Source organism: Micropterus salmoides, unplaced genomic scaffold (genome assembly GCF_014851395.1).
Source record: "Micropterus salmoides isolate LMB-PRFRI ecotype aquatic unplaced genomic scaffold, ASM1485139v1 Ms_hic_scaffold_17, whole genome shotgun sequence".
NCBI lineage: Eukaryota > Metazoa > Chordata > Actinopteri > Centrarchiformes > Centrarchidae > Micropterus > Micropterus salmoides.
In genome coordinates this window covers 25,005,820-25,028,316 of record NW_024040817.1, presented here as the reverse complement: position 1 = coordinate 25,028,316, position 22,497 = coordinate 25,005,820, and the positions used below count along the sequence as shown (strand labels likewise).

The 22,497-nt window shown below is 39.5% G+C and overlaps 3 protein-coding genes across 3 annotated transcripts; all 3 read left to right on the top strand.

Annotated features, from left to right (window-relative positions):
• Nucleotides 1-1,225: 1,225 nt before the first annotated feature.
• mturn (maturin, neural progenitor differentiation regulator homolog (Xenopus)) lies at nucleotides 1,226-8,909 on the top strand. The gene is made up of 3 exons (XM_038724647.1): nucleotides 1,226-1,674; nucleotides 5,563-5,685; nucleotides 7,357-8,909. Exons 1-3 carry the CDS (start codon nucleotides 1,516-1,518, stop codon nucleotides 7,462-7,464), a joined length of 390 nt encoding a protein of 129 aa, XP_038580575.1. The 5' UTR covers nucleotides 1,226-1,515; the 3' UTR covers nucleotides 7,465-8,909.
• A 1,755-nt stretch (nucleotides 8,910-10,664) lies between these two features.
• Nucleotides 10,665-17,154, top strand: LOC119907075 (E3 ubiquitin-protein ligase ZNRF2-like). Its single transcript, XM_038724646.1, has 4 exons — nucleotides 10,665-11,423; nucleotides 13,046-13,141; nucleotides 14,957-15,062; nucleotides 16,229-17,154. The coding sequence occupies exons 1-4, from the start codon at nucleotides 11,105-11,107 to the stop codon at nucleotides 16,284-16,286; spliced, it is 579 nt and encodes a 192-aa protein (XP_038580574.1). The 5' UTR covers nucleotides 10,665-11,104; the 3' UTR covers nucleotides 16,287-17,154.
• A 2,331-nt stretch (nucleotides 17,155-19,485) lies between these two features.
• txnl4a (thioredoxin-like 4A) lies at nucleotides 19,486-22,275 on the top strand. Its single transcript, XM_038724645.1, has 4 exons — nucleotides 19,486-19,641; nucleotides 19,924-20,103; nucleotides 21,530-21,633; nucleotides 21,813-22,275. The coding sequence occupies exons 2-4, from the start codon at nucleotides 19,951-19,953 to the stop codon at nucleotides 21,982-21,984; spliced, it is 429 nt and encodes a 142-aa protein (XP_038580573.1). The 5' UTR covers nucleotides 19,486-19,641; nucleotides 19,924-19,950; the 3' UTR covers nucleotides 21,985-22,275.
• The last annotated feature ends 222 nt before the right edge of the window (nucleotides 22,276-22,497 follow it).

Genomic DNA, 22,497 nt, shown 5'->3' with positions numbered 1-22,497 from the left:
GTTTATACTACATCAAACAACCTTGTCAAATAAAGAATACTTGTCTTATCATCATCTTACTTATTTTTGTTGCCTGTCTTCCATTTAACTTAGGCTATCCCAAACCTGATTTTAAGTGATCCTTGATTTCTTTTCGTTAAAATATATTAATTATAATACCTTTATTTATTTAGAAAGTGATCACTGAGAGACAGTCTCTCTTTTGCAGGAACGCCCTGATCGCACACACACAGAGTAACATCTGGAAGCTGCCCAGTACATATTAATATAATTGAATAAAAGCCTATCGCTCTTAACTTAACCTTGTGATTAGTTGTTTTCTGGTACTGCAACAACTACTGCTACTTTAGCTTAAATGGAGGGAAAACAAATTACACTTTTATTTCGACAAACGCTCGCACTTTCCGGTCTTCTTGAAACTACTCGTCAGCTTGACACAGATCCAGCATGCGATTGTGAGATGGTTTCACTCGCCCTCTAGTGGAGAGGACTCCTGGGAGCAGGGAGGGGTCAAACTGGAGGTATGATAATGGCAGCAAAAGGAATTCCTGTCAACACTGGTGGAGTGTTATGTACACCAGTGGTTCCCAATACGGCATCGGCACGAGGTCCGTAAAGGAGTTTTTCAGAGCCCCTATGTGAAGATGTGTGATGATATGAATATTTCAATCATTATTATTGTCGTAATATTAATATCAATATTATTAATTAACAACAACAATATACTACAAATAATAATAATAATGTTCTTATTATATTTTTTTATGTGATATCCTTATTGGCCTTTGACAGAAAGTAAAGCCAGCACTGCCCAATGATGCTACAATTAGCCCTTGAAAAATAAAATGTAAAATATGTTTTTATGTTTATGTGTTTGCGTGAACCGATCCTTCACCACATTACATTACATTTACTCCTTTGGCAGTGACTTAGGCGTATACAAACATATTTCGCGGCAGTATATTGGCCTGAATTTATTATTTCATGATGATAGTCTTTTCTCCATGTCGCCTACCACATAAAGCCTACTGTATATGTCTGTCAAATATTTATACAGCAGTTTCTATATTGCATGATGTCTCATTTCCATAAGTATTAATTTCTGCATGATGTCAGCAAGTTCATATTATACAGTAATTTTGTTTTGGGAGTTGGCCTATACAGCGCCTCAGATATGGACGGCTGCCCGGCATCGCTGTTCGTCATCGCGTTTTTCCCAGCGTCCTCCTGCGTATGCATGTATGCGGCCGACGGGCTGATTTCATAACGTGGGGAGGAAGACAGGAATGGAGCGTTGAGAACGGATGAGCCCCAGACCCGTTAGGCTCTATGCACCAACAGTGTTATCTCTATTCCCGGGCCATGCAGACAGTGCACTAGAGATGCGGTAGTGGAGGCTGCTGATGCTGCTGTTCGATCAGCTGTTTTTTGTGTCTTGAGCATCATCACCGTGACGGCCAGAAAGATCGAGATAAAGCTCCGGAGCCAGGGACACCGCAGACCGGGTAACAGAGGATGGAGTTTAAGCATCTGGTGGAGGCGGCGGAGAAGTGGTGCTCCGGTAACCCTTTCGACCTCATCTTCGCCGAGGAGGACGACGAGAGGCGGCTGGACTTTTACGCAGAGCCCGGCGTCTCCTTCTACGTGCTGTGTCCCAGTGGCACCGACAATTTCGTAAGTGAGCCTCTGCAGGGCCTCAAGCTCTGCGTGTGTGTGTGTGTGTGTGCGTGTGCGTGTTCCTGTAGGTGTGTCGAGGGTGGGCTGGAGGTGGGGTTGTCCCGGTTGGTCCCGGTTTTCCAGCTGATGGACACAGGAGAGGAGGGGAGGGGGGCTTTGGGCGAAGAATGGAGGGGATGATGTCATTTCAGTTCGGGTGGACACCCCACACCCTCCCACTCCTTTTGTCGATGGTGTTTTTTCTCCACCATAATCAACTGCGATAACCCTCTGGACCAACACCACCATGCTAGCCAGAATAGAAAAACATAAGGCCTGTAACTTTCAAAATAAAAGCCCCACTGACCAGCATGTTGCAGTCGGAACACAAAGTATTAAATCCAAATGACGAAACAGCTTTATCAGTGGAGATATAGGTAGCAAATTAACTGCTTTTATTCTAAAATGGTATTTTCATTAGGCCTGTACGTTATTTTGTTTTTGTAGCAATGAAGGCCAATGCTTGCTGCCAAACTCCGATTTCTGTGCAGATAACTCTCAATAGTTAATCCACTGACTTATTTTATTGGAGAAGTTGATGTTCTGCAGACACACCGTTAATAATTAACAAGGGACACATTTTCACATCTTTATTTTTAAGGACTTATTGCCAGTTTTCCAGTTCAGGCCAAACTACCCGTGAAAACCCAGAGATACCTGACTCTCAAAAAGTAAAGTTTGCATTGACACAAATAGAATCTGAAAATGTAAATATTTGATGCTGTGCGATTTATTTTAACTTTACATGTTATCTTATACATTTCTGTTAATTTCATATCCCTACATGATGACTAAATTAGTTGTTTTTTTTAATTGTCCACACTGTAATGGTAAAGGAATATCCCTTCATTTTATTTTTATTTCATTTGTTTTCCCTAAAACAGCCACATTTAAAGGCCATAAGCATATCTGAGTAAGCCCTGAAACAACGCCATGTTTAATGCGTTTCTAACAGTTGAACATAAACTCCTTAAGTTGTTAAAATCCAGAAACAATATGGAGGATATGAGGTCAGTGTCTTTAGTGGTAGCACTACTCTGATCATTTACAGATGGTCTTGACACAACTCACTCTCTATATCCTATAGCAGTGTGGTGCAGTGGTGGTGCTCCTGAGACCAGACGCGCCATGCTCCCTCCTCCTGCTCAGTGACAGGGGCTAACAGGGCAGGGACCAGATGGAGATGACCCAGGAGCCAGGGCGTCTGTTCAGTCAATAACACATTATGTCACACCAACCGTGCCTGTGTTATGTGTTTGCAGGCCTGGCCTGCTTAAGCAAGGGCTTGCCATGGCTGCTGTAATAGATACATATAAAACCAGCTCCTGCATGATCGAACCATTTTATGGTATATCATTACAGAGAAAAAAACATAGCAGAGGGTTGCAGGTACATAAATACATCATGTAGTTAGTTTTCTTTCTACGGTAACTTCAATCTTCCTTTCTTTTGTTTCCCTCACAGGCCTCAGTTTTTCTCCTGCTTTTGAATCTAATGCATGTCAACTGCTACATCCCTAACACTCATGGACGGACACACACACACACACACACACACACACACAGACACACACGCACACACACAGCTCTCTGCTGTCTGTTCTCAAAGCAGCTAGAATAACTCTTTCTCTCTGCAGGACTCTTGAGATCTAGTTACTCTTGCTCGATCAATAGCGCTATCAGCAGGGTGTCTCACATACTGTCTCTATCTCTCTGACTCTGGCTCGCACACGCACACACACACACACACACACACACACAAACAAACACACACACACACACACGCACACACACACACACACACACACACACACACAAACACACACACACACACGCACACAGGCAGTCATTTCCTCAGCTTATTTTACTGTAATTATCCCTCAAAACTGTGTATCATTGCCCTGTCCTTTCACTAGAGGGCGCTGTGAGATCAGTTCCATCATAACAGTGCAGCTGCATAATTTCCCTTAAGGTACATCTTTGTTGTCTTTCTCCCAAGTCATGTGATACAGGAACAGCTGACAAACAAGAGTGATTGGATTTTCTTTGTGAGATGCTCTGAAAGATTGGGTTTTATCAGTGGGGCAGAGACACACCGTCATGTGAGAGTCCATTCAAGCAGCCAAACTAGAAGAACCGTCCCTCAGGAGGGCTCAATATTAGCTTTGTCTGCGCTGGAAAAACATGGCCCCGGGCAGATTGCCATAACTCTCACCTGACTCTTACAACTCTCACACAAAAGTGTGTCCATACCACTAGGCATTATGAAACAAAGTCCCTTCATTTTTTACCTTAAAATTGAATTAATTCACCCACTAATGATGATGAAATTAAGGTGCTCTTAATGGGATTTTTAAGGGGATAATTAATGGATGAATTAATAGATTGTAATATATTAAGGCATTTTTATTAGGGCAAACTCATTGATGGTTTTCATGACATTATGTCAACTTTAAATGTTTTGTTTTAACCATTTAAAATAAGTAAATTGTGCATATTAAAATGACCTTATAACAAGCCAGTTATTTGCCATGCTTGGTATTAACCCCTGACTTTTTAGAAGACCCTTTTAAGGTGTAAATTAAGGGATGTTTTTTGTGGTTTTATGGTCAGTGTTATGGGGTTTAACCCCTAAAAACTGGGTAAAATTTGCATATATTCAATTTAAAAATAAATTAATATTTTACAATCCATTCATTTACAAATTAAATTTGAGGTGACACAAATACCTGAATACTGTTAAGAAATATAAATCCCTTAAAATTTCAGAGTTCTATGTAAATTGAAATCCCAATAATCCCTGATGAAATCCTAAAATTAAAATAATTTAAAAAATCATAGTCTTAAATTTTGTATAACCCAAACCTTTACTGCAACTGCCTAATAGCATGACCTAATACGTAACCTAGAAGTACGGACTTTCGACTCCAATTAACCAACACTAACAGTAAGTGAAGGGGAACTGCTCCTATGCCCTATCCCAAGCAGTGTTTATCTAACAATTAAGAGCTTTGAGGGAGTCGACAACTTGCACTAATCTGACAAGAACGCTTACAGCTGATATCAAGGAAATACAATTTACAGTTACTTAATATTGTTTTATTGGCCATAAACACGTTAACATCAATAACGGAAGACTTTAAACCCAAACTGAGAGAGTTTAAACTCAGGTTTTATGATACGTATGCTTACGTATATATATATATATAGTTTCAAGTTTATAGTTTAAACTCAGGTTTTAAACTGTGCAGAACCCTCAAACTCCCAGGCCTCTGGTAGAGGACCCGAGCTTGAGGATGACACATACCACCCCGCAAGGGGGATTTTATATATATATATATGGTACATTCCTACTTACACTACAGTGGTGAGATGGTGCTAATAAAGAAGTAAACATGTATGCCAACCCACAACTCAGTATAATGCATCACTTTTCTTGAGGCTAATGAAGAACCGTAACTCATATTGTACTGTACCACATATTGTACGGCTGTCTGTGTTATTTTCCCTCCTTTGTCTGTTGTGCCCTTGAAGAAATGTCTCCTTTATCTGGTTTAATTGCTTTGTTCTAGTTTTTCTGTGCTGCATTGCCCCTGACCCAGCTTTACTTATTTACTTGTTAATTCCTGTAAGTTGTTTGTCACTAAACAGCCCACACGAGGCTACACTGTAAAAAAAAAAAAAAAAGTTTACCCTTTAGAAACTTTAAGCTTTTTTCCAATGAAGTTTATTGTCTTAACACAAATTGTTCACCCTATTAATAGTCTATGCAATGTTTTCATTATTTCTGGTTTGAAATGGTGCCTGCTTGCATGCATATCTAATATTTGCTTATTTGTGTCCGTAGCATGTGTGGAGCGAGAGTGAGGACTGCCTTCCCTTCCTACAGCTGGCCCAGGACTACATCTCCTCCTGCGGGAAGAAGACTCTGTTGGAGGTCCTGGAGAAAGTCTTCACATCCTTCAGGCCTGTAAGAACACAAAAGTGACACTTTTGGGAGCCACAGTTTACTTTTTGATTAACTGCAACCACAGCACAGTGACCTCTGCTTACTGTCTGGGTCTTACAACCCTGATCTGTTTGGTGCAGACAAAACATGTTTAATCAATAGCTACTTCACCAGTGGTGGACTTGCTGTTCCCCTATGTAAGAAAAAAATGGTGTTGACCAACGATTAAAATTTTTAATCACGATTAATCGCATGATTTTCTGTGATTAATCGCATTGTTATGGCGCGTTCCTGTGAAACTGTTGCGGCTGTGCTCGCCTCACGCTGCTGTAGTTGAAGTGTCTTGAACTTTTTGTACGCGACGTGCAGCACAAATCATTGGAAGAGAGACTGATCCTCGCTGTTTGTGAGTTTCCAGAATCTATTACTGTTTACTAAATAGGACATCAACAGGAGGGAATTCGTATGGCAGAGTATCCCTGCAAAACTAGATGTAGGCCTATCCGGTAAAGTTCTGTAAATTTTAACTAAAATTAAATAGGCTATAGCTGTGTAGCGCACACAAGCCATTGCCATGTTTACTATCCATAGAGCGCCTGCCGTTTATCAAAGAGCAACCCAGCGTGGAAAAGCGGCTACGTTGTGATTTTATGAATGTTCCTAAGATTGACATCTTCCCCAATACTAATCAGGGTGCAGTGTGTAGCTATCCACTAAACGCTATGGCATTTAATTGTTCGCTTGTCATGCTTTTGTTTATCTTCTTCTCCCAAACGCTGCATCCAACGTAGTCTCCTGAAGCCTCCCTCCACTGCTTGTTTGGGTGGGTGGTTTGCAGGCTGATCAACATCCCACCCCTCCTGTGACCCAGGGTTTGACTGTATGTGTATTCAGAGCAGAGAAACGGACTTTCAAAATAATAAAAACTACCTTAACATGAGATAAAATAATTGTCAGCATTAATTAATTAATGCGTTAATCGATACTAACGTGTTAACTTGCCCAGCCCTAAAAAAAAACAGCAAAAGTGCCCAGTATGCAAGAAAATGTGATGCAGTGCCCCGAACGGGTGCCCTTTCAATAGAACAATTGTGATGCTGTGCACTATACAGTGTCCCTTTGTGTGAGTAATTGTTGTAAAGTGCCCTCCAAGGTGCCCCTATGTGCAAACAATGTGATGAAGTGCCCTCTGGGTGCCCTTCAAATGATCTGACACAACAATGAGAGAAATCCGGTATCTGTGGCTATCGCATAACTGTAATTAGCACAGCCAACTGGCTGGTCTAACTGTCTGCCCAGCTGCGCGCACTCTGCCCGTGAACTCACTGCGCATGGAGATGTGTTTTGGGGCAGTGGCTTTGGAGGGAGGCCTGAAGGGAGGGGTGGGAGTTTTTCAGTTGGATACTTTCAAAATCTAGTTGTCTATTGCTAGTTTCTTGAACAATGCCTAGCTTTAGGGGTGCAGGTGAGCGAAGTTAGTTAACGTTGTCTAGAGGCAGGCTAGCTGTTTCAGTCTTTGTGCTAAGCTAAGCTAAGCTAACTGATTACAGTAACTCTCAGCAAGAAAGCTGAGACCGCCTGATCCTGAATATTTGTTTGCAGATAAACAAGGCATCATTAACAGAAGTAAAATGTGTTGGTGCAGTTTACACACTTCTTAATGTTACAACCTTCTCTTTCTACCCCTGTCAGCTGCTGGGTCTTCCAGACATAGAGGACGACAGTTTTGAGCATTACCACGCTGACATGGAGGGAGAACCAGGGCCCGACCACCAGCAGATGGGGGTCAGCCAGCAGTGATGAGCCTGCAGTTGGGGCAGAGCTGCTCTGAAGCTCTCGGCCTCAACTCATCCGCCCAAACACAACACACTCTTATCCAAACACACACACACACACACGCACACATACTTACAGTCAACTTGCTAAAAATGCACCACCATGTTCTTGAATGTCTCAGTGGCTTTGCTTCCCAAAGAGTGCACTCTGTTGCACTGTTGAACCCCAACCAACTAAACACACACGCACGCATAAACACACACACACACACACACACACATTGGGGCTACGTGAGCCGTAGCCATGTACAATGCAAGTATCATAATCATTCACCATCTGGTTAGTTAAAGTTCCACAGCACAGCAATATTACATCGGCCTCAGCTGGCTTTGTTATGCAGAAATACAGTCAGATGTTACCGCAATACACACATTTCCCCCGTTGGTTTGGAGATGAATGTGACAGATAACCTAATTTCTCTGCCTGTCTGTTGACACAGAGGATACACGAGAGCTAGATGAAAGATGAATGGGTGAAAACTGACGGTTTGTGGTTGTGTGAGGCAACTGGAGTGACGCAGATAAAGAGCAGGAGGGAGGGAGGGAGGAGGGAAAAGCAGTATAATTTTCCACTTCATGGAGGGAAGGGAGGATGAATATTTGTGATGTAGATTCAGGTGGGATAGCTCTCAACCTATCCTGTTTTAAACACACAGTTAAAGTAGTCTAATAGGTTTCAGTCAAAAAGCATTTTACACGTTGGCTCCTCATGTGGAAATCAAAGTGTGCAGCTTCACAGTAGCATGGATCATCTCTTGAGGTGTGTCTCTTAATGTTTCCAAGGCAGTACACCTCAAAGGAGTTTAAAGTCACTTTATGAGGACGTTTTTAATCAATGTTACTATCATATGACCAACACAACAAAGGCCCACGCTGCAGCTTAAGCCCTTCTTGGTTTGGGTGTCTCATTGTCACATGACACCCTAGTTTTGCCCTGTAGTCTTCCTTCCTGGTTGTTGGTGGTTCACAATTTGCCCTCCTTTCTCAGCACAACCTGATGAGATACCTTCCTAAAGCTAGCCAAAACCTGTTTTGCGTGTGTTGTTTTGAGTTTATCAGCTTCTTTCAACGTTTCTCTTAAACATAAATTTAAAAAGTGCACACCCAAATCCCTGAGTGATATCACAGGGAAGAGAAAATATTTGTTGACAGCCGCCGGCCCTCTGCCTTCCCTGTTCTCTCTAATCTCACAAGTGTGTTGTTGTATGTCACATCCAGCGCACTGCAACGCTTCAGGCCCCCGCCGCCTTCAACCACTCGATCCACGTGCAAGACTGTTTCAGAGGTTCACCTTTAGCTTGTTTACTTTGGCTTGTAAATGTTTGTCTTTTTATTGCCTCTTTGAATGTGTATCTTCTGTTTGTCCTCCGATGTGTGTGAAATTGTTCAATAAACCGTGTGAACAGCGTGTCCCCCGGGAGTATTTCTTTTTTTCTTAATGGCCTGAAGTTAATGGAACAGTGCCTTCAACATGGAGGGCTTTTGATTTCACTGAGTGGACTGGTGACCTGCTACTGCTGTGCCAACAGCCCGCTGGTGTTACTGGGGTTGACGTCACGCGCCACATGACCGCTCACTCAAAGCTGCGTCAGGCTGGAGACCACAGACAGGAAGCTATGATGTGGCCTTCAAAATAAAAGCGCAAAAGTGATCTGAAGATTATCAGTCTTTCAGGTCATAGTTTTCCAAGGCGGGTTAAAATCAAGGGAAACACTTGGTTGAAGATACTCAAAGACGTTTCGCCTCTCATCCAAGAGAGGCCTTTACTCGTTGAACTACAATTACTGGAATATCAAACTGTATCCATTTGGAACATTAAACCTGTAGTTTACAGTGGATCTTTAAAACACACGCATAGCCTACAAATGCAAATATAGACCTACACATACTCTGCAATGGTGGTTGAAGTCATTGTGAATTGCCTGACAATCACAATACCTTTGTGAGTGAACTGACTCTCAACACACATCAACTTTCAACCAATGAGCGTTACATTTAACCTACAGTCATCTAAGGAAATAACACTGATCATTAACACCCAAGCACATAAACCTTTGGTGCAGAATAATTCAATTCATAGGGAATAATATGACAATAAAAATAACTTTACTTGTGTAACACGATTCATTAATTAAATGCAGCTCAATCTGGTTATTTCAAACAAATAATCAGCCAAAAATGTATCAGTACTCAGTACAGTACTGTGTTATATCATTAAATTATCAGCAGTGATGTAATGTAACTAAGTACATTTACTCAAGTGTAGGCTTCTTAAGCACAGATTTTAGATACTTTACTTAAGTTTGACAGCTTCAGTTACTAGTTACTTTACAAATTTAAGATTTTTGCATACAAAACATATGTGCTTATAATATATGATGCTTTGTTATAAATTAAACTAACAGTAGGCCTGCAGCTGAAACAATCAGTCAGTTGCAGGAAACTTTTTTGGCAACTATTTTGACACATATATAAGTAATTATTGTGTGAATTATTATAATAATTTAAATTTATTTTAAAATAAATTTGAGTCAAACCTCAAGTTAGTTGGACAAAACAAACAAACATTGTGACAGTGTCACTTTGTGCTTTATGTTACATATTTTCACTTAAGAAACATTTTCAATGAAGGACTTAACAGAGAGAGATTTGACAGTGAAGTTTTAGTACTTTTATTAAGTAAACGATCTACTTCCAACACCACTGATTATCAGATCATTATTGTTGGTAAGTGGTACTTTATGTTGTAGTTCGTCATGTTGGAGATAATTTCAAATGCTTCAATATAATTTGGGGTAATATAATTTATAACATCATATTTCATAACTGATCTTGTAATAATATGGAAAGTAACCAACAGCATTAGCTGTAAAACATAAATTATTATGAACCACTCTCTGTGCAATTTAATAGGCTACAGTACATGAGTACAGTCACTTAATTACTTTCCACCACTGCTGTGGCTGCAGAAGACTTTGCATGGTAGAGCAACAGTTACAATGGCAAACAAAAAGAACGGTTTCCCTGGAAAATAATTCTACAGTCTACAGTCAAACTTCAACACTTTGTCGTCACATTTTTTTCCAGAAGTAGTGTGTTCATCGCTTTTACTTTGAAGGCGAATTGATCTTATCCTGCTGAACTTTGGAGAGTTTGACGGAGCAGCTTCACAGAGGGAGGAGGGCAATCCGTGCTTTTATTTTTCTTTCCTGACGGCCACAGTTGAGCACAAAAACAAACTTGGACCGACTGGGTAGTGGGTCAACACTCAGCGCTAATGTCCTTGCCTGAAGTGGAGGAACTGAAGCCTTTTAACTGAAGAGATTTGATCTTTTTATTTTCCATTGTTGAAAAAAGGGAAGGGCTCCATCAAGTAAAAAAAGTGACCGTTTGGAAATTAAGTTATGAGTCAGTGAGTGCGCAGTTTACGCACTGGGAGCACCGCGAAACTTTAACATGTTGGATGACCTCGCCTTTGTTGTTGTTCATGTGTTAGGCTTAATTTCCTTCGTTGGTGACACTTCTTCAGAACTCACTGTAAACATGTGTCGTGGCTAAAAACTTTAAAGCGCACACAAAACCTGAGGAGGTAATCCTAAAACACCATGGGGGCCAAACAGAGCAGCCCAGTATTTGATGGCAGAACTCGGGCTTATTCCAGCTCCGATCTCCCATCTGGAAACCCCAGCCGAGGGGAAAGGATAGCGGGGTTTAGGTACACCAATGGACCAGATGGCCCCAGGATCCGGTACACAGGTGGAGGGCCAGCGAGCTCCGGGCTCAGTATACCGGCCGGCGGCAGGTCAGGATCGCACGTACTCAATCAGAGCCTCGATGGTGACGACGAGAACCAGCTACCTCCTGATGGCCACAGGTTGCTTATAGGGTCTCTACCGGCCCACCTGTCCCCTCACCTGTTGGGAGGTAAGATTGGTGCGCATGGGTTCATAACAGTCACTCCATAAAACATCTGGAAGGACGGCTGTCATACGAGTAATATGTAATCACGCAGGGCCTTTATGACACTTACTTGTTTGCAGTAAATACAGAGATAATGGCGCATTATGCAGTTTTAATCTATCTTTACAGTAGTCATGGAGTCAATTATGAGGGGGACCAAATCTAAATCCAGTCTAAAATATTTGCACATGGGGGGAACTTGATATTTATTTTATTGTATTCATTTATTTTACAATAATGTTTAATAGTCTTTGGGAGCGTTGTTTGTTTTTACCTTTTTTAAGGCAGAGATCAGGGATTGATAAAGTACAACCATAACCATCATTTAAACATACATCTATGCATTGTTATATGAAGACAAGCCCAGATAATGTGGCCAAGGTTTAGTAAATTGTTGTTTTTATTTACATATCCAGTCATATTGAGTTTAGCGTCAACATGTTGATACCATATGTTTATAATACTCCTGCAAGATATCATAAGTTATATACATTACAGTTACTTAGTATTTTTCCATTTGATATATGATACCTGGTATGGTGATAGCAATGCCATGGCTGAGGCCTTTGTTAGCACCTCTGTGCTTTTTTTCTAGCCCCAGGTGGCTCCACTATAGTGAACTGTGGTCTGTCTTCTTTTCTCTGTCTTGCAAAACTGGCTTGTTTTTCGCTCTGGCTGAGAGGGAAGAGTGCATTATGTAGGTCAGCAGATAAGAGCTTCCTGCTGGTTACACATTGCCTGATATACACAGACACACACGCGTGTGCTCACACAAACTTCCTGAATCTGCAAGTCAAGCTGCTTTGCAACTCTCCAGAGAAGACTACAACAAAACAGGATTTGAACTAATATCACAGGACAATGCTCTAATATCCATGTCACTCATATTTCATAACGTGGTCAATAAAAATAAGGCAGAATTTTGGTCCCCCTTCCTTCTAATTACCAGAAGAGGTAATTACCCTGATGAGGAAGTGTAATCATCAATAACCTTTGCTCTTCAGATCCATGTGATTGTGACCCTGCAGACCTGACAATGTGTCCACAGGCATACCCGGTTTCCTCACCTCCTATACAAACACAATACGCAAACACGAGATTCACACCAGACACAGAGTTTACTGACTGCATATTTAATTAATTTTTTCTTGACTGAGGTGTTATAATATTAAACAGGAGGTTAGCTTATCTCAGGTCAAGCAGCACCTGCCCATTAATCTTTGTGCAGCTGGGAAGATGCACGGGGTCCGGAGGCCATGTGTATGTGGGTCAAACTATGATTATGATGATGATATTAATTAATAAACTCATGACTGATTTATGTAATTCATACATACAGTGCTTTACATTTTGAAGCATCGCAGCTTAAGGATGTGTTTACAGTTAGTTTGTAACGTGCAATGACACCTATAGATTGTATGTTTAGGTAAGCAGATTGTAACGTGTTAGGTCACGTAACACTTTGTAAGATCAAGATTATGCAAACGGTCCCACGTCCTCTCTTGTGTACATATCAACAAAAAACTATGAGGGAGACGTTGGCACATCGGGGTCCTCATGTTCTTGAATTTGTGTTTTCCCCTCAGGCTTCCACTGTCCTGTTTGCTCCAAGTTTATGGCTTCGGATGAAATAGAGAAGCACCTGCTCATGTGTTTCAGCAAAACACGGCTCACCTACAACAGTAAGAAATTTTTGCCAGAGAGGGCATGGGAGATTCTTTAAGTTGAAGAATTTGATATTTGGCCACAGCTACCATGTACATCTGTTATTCCTCAGTTTTACTTACTTTTTCAAAATAGACATGTGAAAGAACATGTGAACCTTAACAAGGCTGATGCATTAGAGGGCTGAGACCAGACTTCAAATGTCCAATATTCAGATTCTTTGCTAAAATAAAAGAAGAAGTACTGCAATGTGAACATATATTATCACAAGTACAAGTAATGCATAATAGTACACCTTATGCAGAAGAATGACTCTTGTTTGATCATTAAATATTTCAGTGGTTCCCAACGTTTTTGTCTTGTGACCCCTTAAAACTAATTCATGTCAACTTGCAACCCCTCATCACAGGTTATGCTTAGTGTGGACTTGAGTTATAAGCAGTCCAAGAGTCATTTCTATTTTATAAATTGACTCATTTGAAAGATTTACAGACCCATGAAAAGATAAAAGCCTCCAGTATTATGCAGGAAACCAGCCAAATTTTGATTGTTATACTTACCTCTAATGTAGACAGTACAGTGTTACTTTGTGAGCCACATTTTAATGGTGGTTGACATTGACCCTTGACCTATAAACTACTTTATTTATTAGCTTAATCAATAACAAGCCATCATATTTTAGAAGATCATGATGGGTTTTCTATGTAAAATCTTAACCTGCTAAACTGTAATTGTCAAATGAATGTAATGGAGTAGTTATAAGGTAGCATAGAATGGAAGTAACCTCAAAATTGTACTTATTTTCATTCCACCACTTTCTGTCTTCCCTTCCTCAGTCAAAATTGCACCCACATTGTTTCTATGATGATGATAATAAATGAATGAATAACTTGTTGCAGTAAATAGTTGACTAATAAAGTTGTTGTCCACAGAACTGCACCTGTAACAGACGTTATATAGTACTGCATGAAAAGATCAAAACAATGCACATTTACACAACCACCCATATGACTGTGTGTGAGCACCTGTGCATTGCACACACAGGAAAGGCAAACGCATCTTGTCTGTAGACATACTTCCTGCAAGTAAAGACACGCCAGGCTTGACAGTGTTGCATGTATACAAACAAGTAGATTGCTCCTCATCTTTAGCTGTTAGTGCATGTGCGGAGACAGGCACACAGTTTCCAGCTGGCACACACCCACAGCAGCATGGTACCTATAAATATACAGTACATATGCAGCTCATAGACAGTACAGTGTGGCTTAGCTTTGCTTATCACAGGCATACAGATCTATAAAACTTATACAGTCATCGCTTTATCCTTTACCTAACCCATGCAAATGTATTCAAAGTACATTTGATTAATTCTACCTCTTCTTCACGATTCAATGTAATATGCACACATGAAAACCCACAAACAATCCAAGTTACTACTTCGCCTGAGGAAATGGATTTGAATATGGAGGTAAGCACAAAAGAAAACTTCATCATTATCTGATCTCAGATTTATCTGATTAGAGACTCAGCTTCCTCCCTGTTATTAATATATATCATCAACTGTTATACAAAAAAATTTATAACAAAAAAGGGAAACTACATTCCAAAAAAACACAGCCTATTCCCACTGGAGACTGTGTATTTACCCACTTTACACACTGTAGAGGAAAACCGGTTCTCATCTGGGCACAGATGACAACAGGTATTGAGGTACCAAAGGTTAAACAGATGGTTATGTGGGGTTCAGTGACAGTAAACATCTGATGCATGGTTTAGTGTGCCACTGCGAGCCAGCTCTTTTCTCAGTTTGTCTCTGTCTCTGTCTTTCTCAGAGGACATCCTGTCCAGAGACTCTGGGGAATGTGCCATCTGTTTAGAAGAGCTGGAGCAGGGAGACACCATTGCCAGGCTGCCTTGCCTCTGTATCTACCATAAAGGGTAACTAACACACATAAATAAACAGATTGTAGTTGGAAATAGTTTGACAACTGCGTAAAATAAAGCAAGTGTAAATGGTCACATTTTTAAAGATTTACAAGTGCTGATGTTTTAAAGGAACAGTTTGACATTTTACATTACGTTTATTAATTTTCACTTTTATCCAAAGCGACTTACAACTGCTATATATGTCAGAGGTCGCAGGCCTCTGGAGCAACTAGGGGTTGAGTGTCTTGCTCAGGGACACAATGGTGGACTTGAACCCAGGTCTCACACACCAAAGGCATGTGTCTTATTCACTGCCCCAACACCAGGGAAGCGTATGAGCCAAGACAAGAAATTGTATTGCACATAACATGTTATTAGTGATTTAAAAATAATAATTGTTTTAATAATTGTGCTAATTGTTTACCCTCGTTTCCATTTTTTTCGCTTAGTTAAGCTAACTGTCTGCTGGTAGCTTCATATTTAGCATACAAACATGAGAGTGGTATCAGTCTTCTCAAGTTAGGGAATAAACATATGTCCCAAAATGCTAAACTATTTATTTACAAAAATGTAAAAAAAAAATAAAATAAAAAAATACCCCAAAAGAACAGGTGACAGCCATCGTAGACAGTAATGATAAACACTCTTTATCATCACTCATTATTAGCTAGAAAAATAACTCATACATAATGTGGAACATGTGTCTTGGGCCAGAACAACTTGAATAAGAAAACATTTGCATACAGTCTCATTTACTGCTAGTTTATTTATTTAAAGGTATAGTTTGACATTTTTGGAAATATGGTTATTCCCTTTCTTGCTGAGAATTAGAGGAGAAGATTGACACCACTCTCATGTCTTTACGCTAAATGTGAAGCTTCCGCTAACATCAGGCAAGTTTAGCTTAGCATAAACAATGGGGAAACAGCTAGCTCTATCCATAGGTAACAAAATCAACAAAACATCATATAATAACATTAGTTAGTGAGCTTTAGAGGTGCTTGATTTCAGGTTTTGTTATATTTGGACACAGTTAGGCCAGCTGTGTCCTCGTTACTAGTCTTTATGCTAAGCTAAGCTAACTTTCTGATATGAAAGTGGTACATCCTTTGATTACAAGAGACATCCTTTGATTACAAGAGACAAACTTGCCTGTTATCCTCCTCTTTCTGTTTCAGGTGTATAGACGAGTGGTTTGAGGTGAATCGCTCATGTCCGGAGCATCCCGCTGACTAGGAGCCGCAAGAGTACAGTTTCAGTCTACTGTACATCGCTGTGGTGGACTGTGTGCCCTGACCTCATCCCAACACTGTCTGCTCCAGCTGAGCATCAGCGCTCCTCAGGGATTGTAAGACATTATTGTACAGGAGTTTTCATATTGCCTCATGGAAGAGCGATGGACTATGGATATGTTCCTCTAGATTTTGTTGTGGGATGTTCAAAGAACCACTGGTGGAGTCATTTTGTCTCCAGAAAATATGTGAATGTTCCCTATGCCACCTGCTGGCCTGAAGTGGGTTCATGCAACCTGGGATCTGTTTTGCTGAACAGGGTGTGGTTTTATAGCAGAGGACTTCTATAACCAACATGGTGGGAGGTCTCTTTTCAGCAGAGATTATGGTTGAGTGACTGTCCAGAGAATGGTCATAAGACTGAAGGCTGATGTTGTGCAATGTGAAAAAAAGCCATACTGATTTAAAAATACCTATATCAGCTTTAAGGGATGATTAACGTGTTGATGGTAGTTAGGAAGTACATCTTCATTTTATTGCAAAATTGGCTGTCATTGTTTGTTAAACAATCATGTGTTCTAGACCAAATAGTCTAACGTGAAATAGTTGGACCTTGTCAATCACCTGACCATTTAGAACCACAGCAATGTGATTGTGTAGTTGTGTAGTGGTGGAATTAAAGATAGGCTAAAACATATCTAATGATGATTCATGCTCTGTCTAAGGAGTGCCATAATATGCTGCTATGTCACAGACTGGAAAGTTTTCCTATAACCTTTGAGCCTGTGTTCAGTGTACTTTCTATTTGTACTGTAATGAATTGCACAACAATAAATGTTTTGTCTTTGTGTCTCTTTACTGCATACAAACTATTCAGTATTTAATGTGAACCCTTCATTTACATACTCATCTTTATGTAATGAAAATTAGATAAACAATCTATAAATAATTTGATATTGACGTGAATTACTGTAAGACAAATGCAATTTTTTTCTGTCTAAAATGGCTGGAGACGAGGAAGACGAAGACAGGAAATGAGGCAATAAAAATATTTGAAATATCTTTTTTATGTATTTATACCATGAATGTTTCCTTTGGTGAAATAAGGATACCATAATGATGCATAAATTCAATGTAGGGGAGACCGAGTATGGTTGTAACACTTTTTGCCTCAGCAACTATAACACACTGAATTTTGTAGCTAGAGTTCTCATTTTTTTGTTCATTGTTCACTACAAATGGCACCAATTCAATCCTCTACAAGAATATCACAGACCTCGTGACTTGATGTCAAATGCAATGTGTTCTCGTAACACATGCAACAATCACACAAAAGAATCACAAATAGATGCCACACTATATATGCTTCCAAAACAGGTAGCTTTATAAAACAATGTTTCTCTCTCATGCTGTAACAGACTTTGTCTGATGACTCACGCACATGTACAATATGTGTTTGTAAATTTATCTATAGAATAAACTTACTTAAAAGTATACTTAATAAATACTATTACAATGTAATTAATGAAAGAATATCTCTGTACATCCTTAGGTCTAACTAAAAAGAGTCACTGTTTAAAGTGGGCCGGTATTCACTGGTACGTATACCAGCACTTCTATATTTTACTCTTTGGCGTACTGGGACTTTTTCTTGCGCACAGGCACTTCTCACAAGCTGCCCATACACTTTTCTACCCTCTCCACCGGCGGAGACAGAGTATGGAAAAGGTCAAGTGATGATACATATGCCAGCATGTGCTATACATGTCAGAGGTTGCACGCCTCTGGAACAACTAGGGGTTAAGTGTCTTGCTCAAGGACACAATGGTGGATGGGTCACAGTGGGGGATTGAACCAGGGTCTCTCACACCAAAGGCATAGTCTTACCCATTGCGCCATTGCGCCACTGCCACCCCCACTGGTAACCCTGGAGTGCAGGTTTGGTGGGCTCAGACTGCAATGGGCACTCTGTAAAATATTAAAATCAAAGAAAGTCCCTAGTTTTATGTATCGTGGATGGTTGTAACACTTTTTAAAGAAGTGTTACAACCCATCCCACCCCTGTTAGCCAATGTTTAGCTAGCTGTATTACCATAGTGGTTTGAAATTAGAAAGGAAAAAATGCATCACATGTTGCCTGAGAAACTGTATTTCAATCTCATATAAATCAAACAATTCTATCTGCAATCTTCTATTTTGCAATCTACAAAAAATAGTCTTGGTCAAAAAATTTACTTTCTTACCTCAAAATCAGTTTTTTCTCTATATATTCTGAATGCACCGCTTTCCAGGCTTGATAACCACCATGCCTGATCTGGGAGGAAGTAGGTAAATACTAAAATGATCACTTAACTCTTATTTTATCTCTGTTTGGTGGAATTGGTGTTGTTACAACTCTCCCCATGTTACAACCATACCTGGTCTCCCCTAGTTATAAAGTAGACAACGTTGGTTGAATAATTGATTTACAAGCAAAATGTTATTATCATACTGTTTGATTGATTTATATATACAAAATATATGAGTTGTTCCAAATATAAAACCTATGAGGAGTGAAGTTGTGCTTGTAAATTAGGGACCAAGCCAGTAGCATTTGTTTATGAAACGAAGAAAGTTTAAGAGGCATTTTTTCAATATTATAAGTGCATAGGCCTACCAACAAGACTGGAGACCATCAAGTGAAGAAAAGACATAGCCTAATGGGGATTTAAATTCCACAGACTGGTTGGGCAATTTAAAGTAGTAAAGTCGAGAAAACTAAGGCCACCTTTACTGTACTCATTAAAAACAGACTTTTTCAGATAATGATTGCGATTTTTCCATACAAAATCATAAAGGACAACATCTATGGTTTTACACATTTGTTGATCTATATATAAAGATAGAGTAGCGTATGTTACTCTTGATATTCCTTCGGCCTTTGAGAGTAAAATCCTGCCTTTCAAAGATAAATCACGTAATAGCCACAGGTTGAATTTCTTCTTCATTTTATCAACAATGGGAGTGAGGTTATTCTTGCATCTTTGGGGTTCATTTTTATCAATTACAATACCTAAGTACATAATAGAGCTTTTCACAGGAATATTAGCAATTAACTCAACATCACAATCTTTAAGAGCCAGTAATTCACATTTTTAAGGTTTAATCGGAGACCAGATGCTTCCGACGAAGATTCACGTAATCGCACACGTGACGTAGCCACGTTGCGTAATGCTGTCGCTGGATTGATGACGTCACGCGTACAGAAACGTAACATTTACGAAAAGGAGGTTTAGCGTTGTGTTGGAAAGCTAACGTTAAACTTTGCTACGCTGTCGATTTAATTCGCTGTATAATACGCATTCCCTTTGCATTGTAAAGTAAGTGAATTATCTTTATCTTTATTTTAGTTATATCTGGTAAGATCTGGTCATCCCAGGTTCTTTTCTCTTCCAGACCTTTGGCTAACTTAGCTAACGTCAATTCAAGCTCACTAGCTAACTTATAACGTTAGTGTCAACAAGCTAACCGCACGCTCCTGCCCAAACTAAGTGAACGATATGAGCAGAAATTCAGATTTTTATTTAAGTTAACTTAACGTTACTCGTACTGCCTGTCAAGTTATGTGAAGCTAAAGTCAAATTTATTTTGTTGTTTTTTAGCTTGGGAGTCGAAAACTTAGGATCAAGATGTCGTACATGCTACCGCATCTCCACAATGGCTGGCAGGTTGACCAAGCCATCCTGTCTGAGGAGGACCGAGTCCTGGTGATCCGCTTTGGACACGACTGGGACCCGACATGTATGAAAATGGACGAAGTTCTCTACAGCATCGCTGAAAAGGTTTGGTTATTACTTGGAACCGTGTGTGTTGTAACACAAACATCATTAGCTAACTTTAACGTTACCCCTTCTGTCTAAGCATGCAGAATAACATCACCTGCTGGTCCGCAGCTTTTCATAGAGAGAACATTGTTTGTAATGGAAACGTAGACTGTCAGCTTGCCTTTAGGGGTAACAGTAAGGCCTGTGTGAGCAGCAACAGAAGGCAACCAAAATGTTTTAATTCATACTCAAACCTAATGATTAGTAATATGGAATAGTCAAAATAAAATGTTTTATTATTCACTGCACCCACTTACCAGCCAGTGATTTCCCAATGTTTGTCCAGTCAGCAGTTTTGTTGCATTTCAGTGAGGAAGGAAAATAAATAATACACTGATCACAGGCTGTAGTATTCATAGAAATTAGTTTATGTTCAAAAAGCTGCTGACACTCTCCTATCAGGCTATTAAAACTCAATTGCAAAATATACATTATTAATATCGTTGATCGTCCTTTATTAGTGGGAAAAATGTTGCCACTTTGACTAATTGGCATCAGTAGCATTAAATGTTTAATGCTTAATAATTGGTTTTTATTTGCAGGTGACAGTTTGTTCTACGCTTAAAAAGTACACTTAATTTATACTGTTATAGTTTCACACTTTTAGAAATGCTTGTCAGTAAAATTCACAGTTTAAAATTACAGTTTATGGGTTGACTTGACCTCAGCTGAAAATCATATGGATTTAACACATTACAGAAAATCATGTGGGGGGTGGTTTTCGGGCACACTGCAGTTTTTATTTGTAGTGCAGATTTATACTCTCTGCTGGAGGGCTGTGATGATGCATCACGGACGTCATCGTGTTCACTGCCCTTCGTAGTTTATTGCTGATTTTACAACTAAGATTTCCCTTTACAATATATTATCTTGGGGCATCTTACTCTCAGTCAGCAATTTGCAGACCGTTTTCAGTACATGCTGCCCAAAGCTATTAAGGCTGTTTAAAAAGCTGGGGAATTGCAATCATTTATTAAAGATGTAACTTATATCATTTTTTTTTTTTACCAGTAACCTTAAACCTTAAACCTACCTTAAAAGGTGAGTTATTATTACAGGTTAGGTGGTTTAGAGGTGAAAAGGTTTGTGGCAGTCCGTGAACAGTATGTTTATATTATCATAAATGTAACTTTTAAATGTAGGTTAGCAGGTTTAAGTGTCGTGTAAAGAACCCAGTTTATTACATACATGGTAGAGTGAACTGACAAAGCAGGTACTTTTAATTTGTAAAATAAAAATAAAATAATTATCAATAGAGAATTTTTTTTGTTTAATCCAGAAACTGACCTTTCTGTGTTGTGTTGTTCTGCCTTTACTTTCATTCATAATTATACCTTGATGGTTTACTGTTGTATTAATATTCTGCCTACGTACATCCTGACAGGTGAAGAATTTTGCAGTCATTTACCTGGTGGACATCACGGAAGTGCCTGACTTCAACAAAATGTACGAGTTGTATGACCCCTGCACTGTCATGTTCTTCTTCAGGTAAGGCACACAATGTCTAGATTTCAAAATATCAACGTAAATGTTATTTGAATGGTGAAATAATTGAAATGAACTCGGTTGCCGTATGAGGACCTTGTCATATAAAGCCTTCCTGTTTGTCAGTGTTGTGGTAATACTGTACAACTTAAGAACTTTATGTTGTTATTGGTGTTTTTCAGGAACAAACACATCATGATTGATTTGGGCACCGGCAACAACAACAAGATCAACTGGACAATGGAGGACAAGCAGGAGATGATAGACATTGTTGAAACAGTGTACCGAGGAGCCAGAAAAGGAAGAGGTCTGGTGGTGTCTCCAAAGGATTATTCTACAAAATACAGATATTGATTTTTATTTTATATACATATATTTTACCCACAATTTTTGAACAGTTTTTTTCTCCCTGATATTTTGTGACATGACACAGAGACTACTAAGTTACAGAAGGCAAAGAAGATCTTTTTCAAAAGGACAATATTCTCATTAATGATCATGATTGTGTTACATTGTGCCATTTGTGTTTTTTATGAGTAGATTGATAGATCTTATTTCTGTGAAACCTGTGCTCAAGAAACCAGACACAGTGTAAATGTCCTCATATTTAACCATAATAAACATGGATGGATATTTACACACAAAGGTTTTTAGCTGTAGGTCCATTGAGTTGTCCCAAGCTGTTTTTCACAGTATAGAGACTTATAATGGGGGAAAAAGGGTATGTTTGCATACAAACTTGACAACATGACTACAATCAAACAAAATGCATAAAGGGATCAGCTCAGTACACACAGAGACAGTATATTATTTCTATAGTGCCAATTCATTAGCATAACCATAATCTAATTGCACTTTTCATTTAGA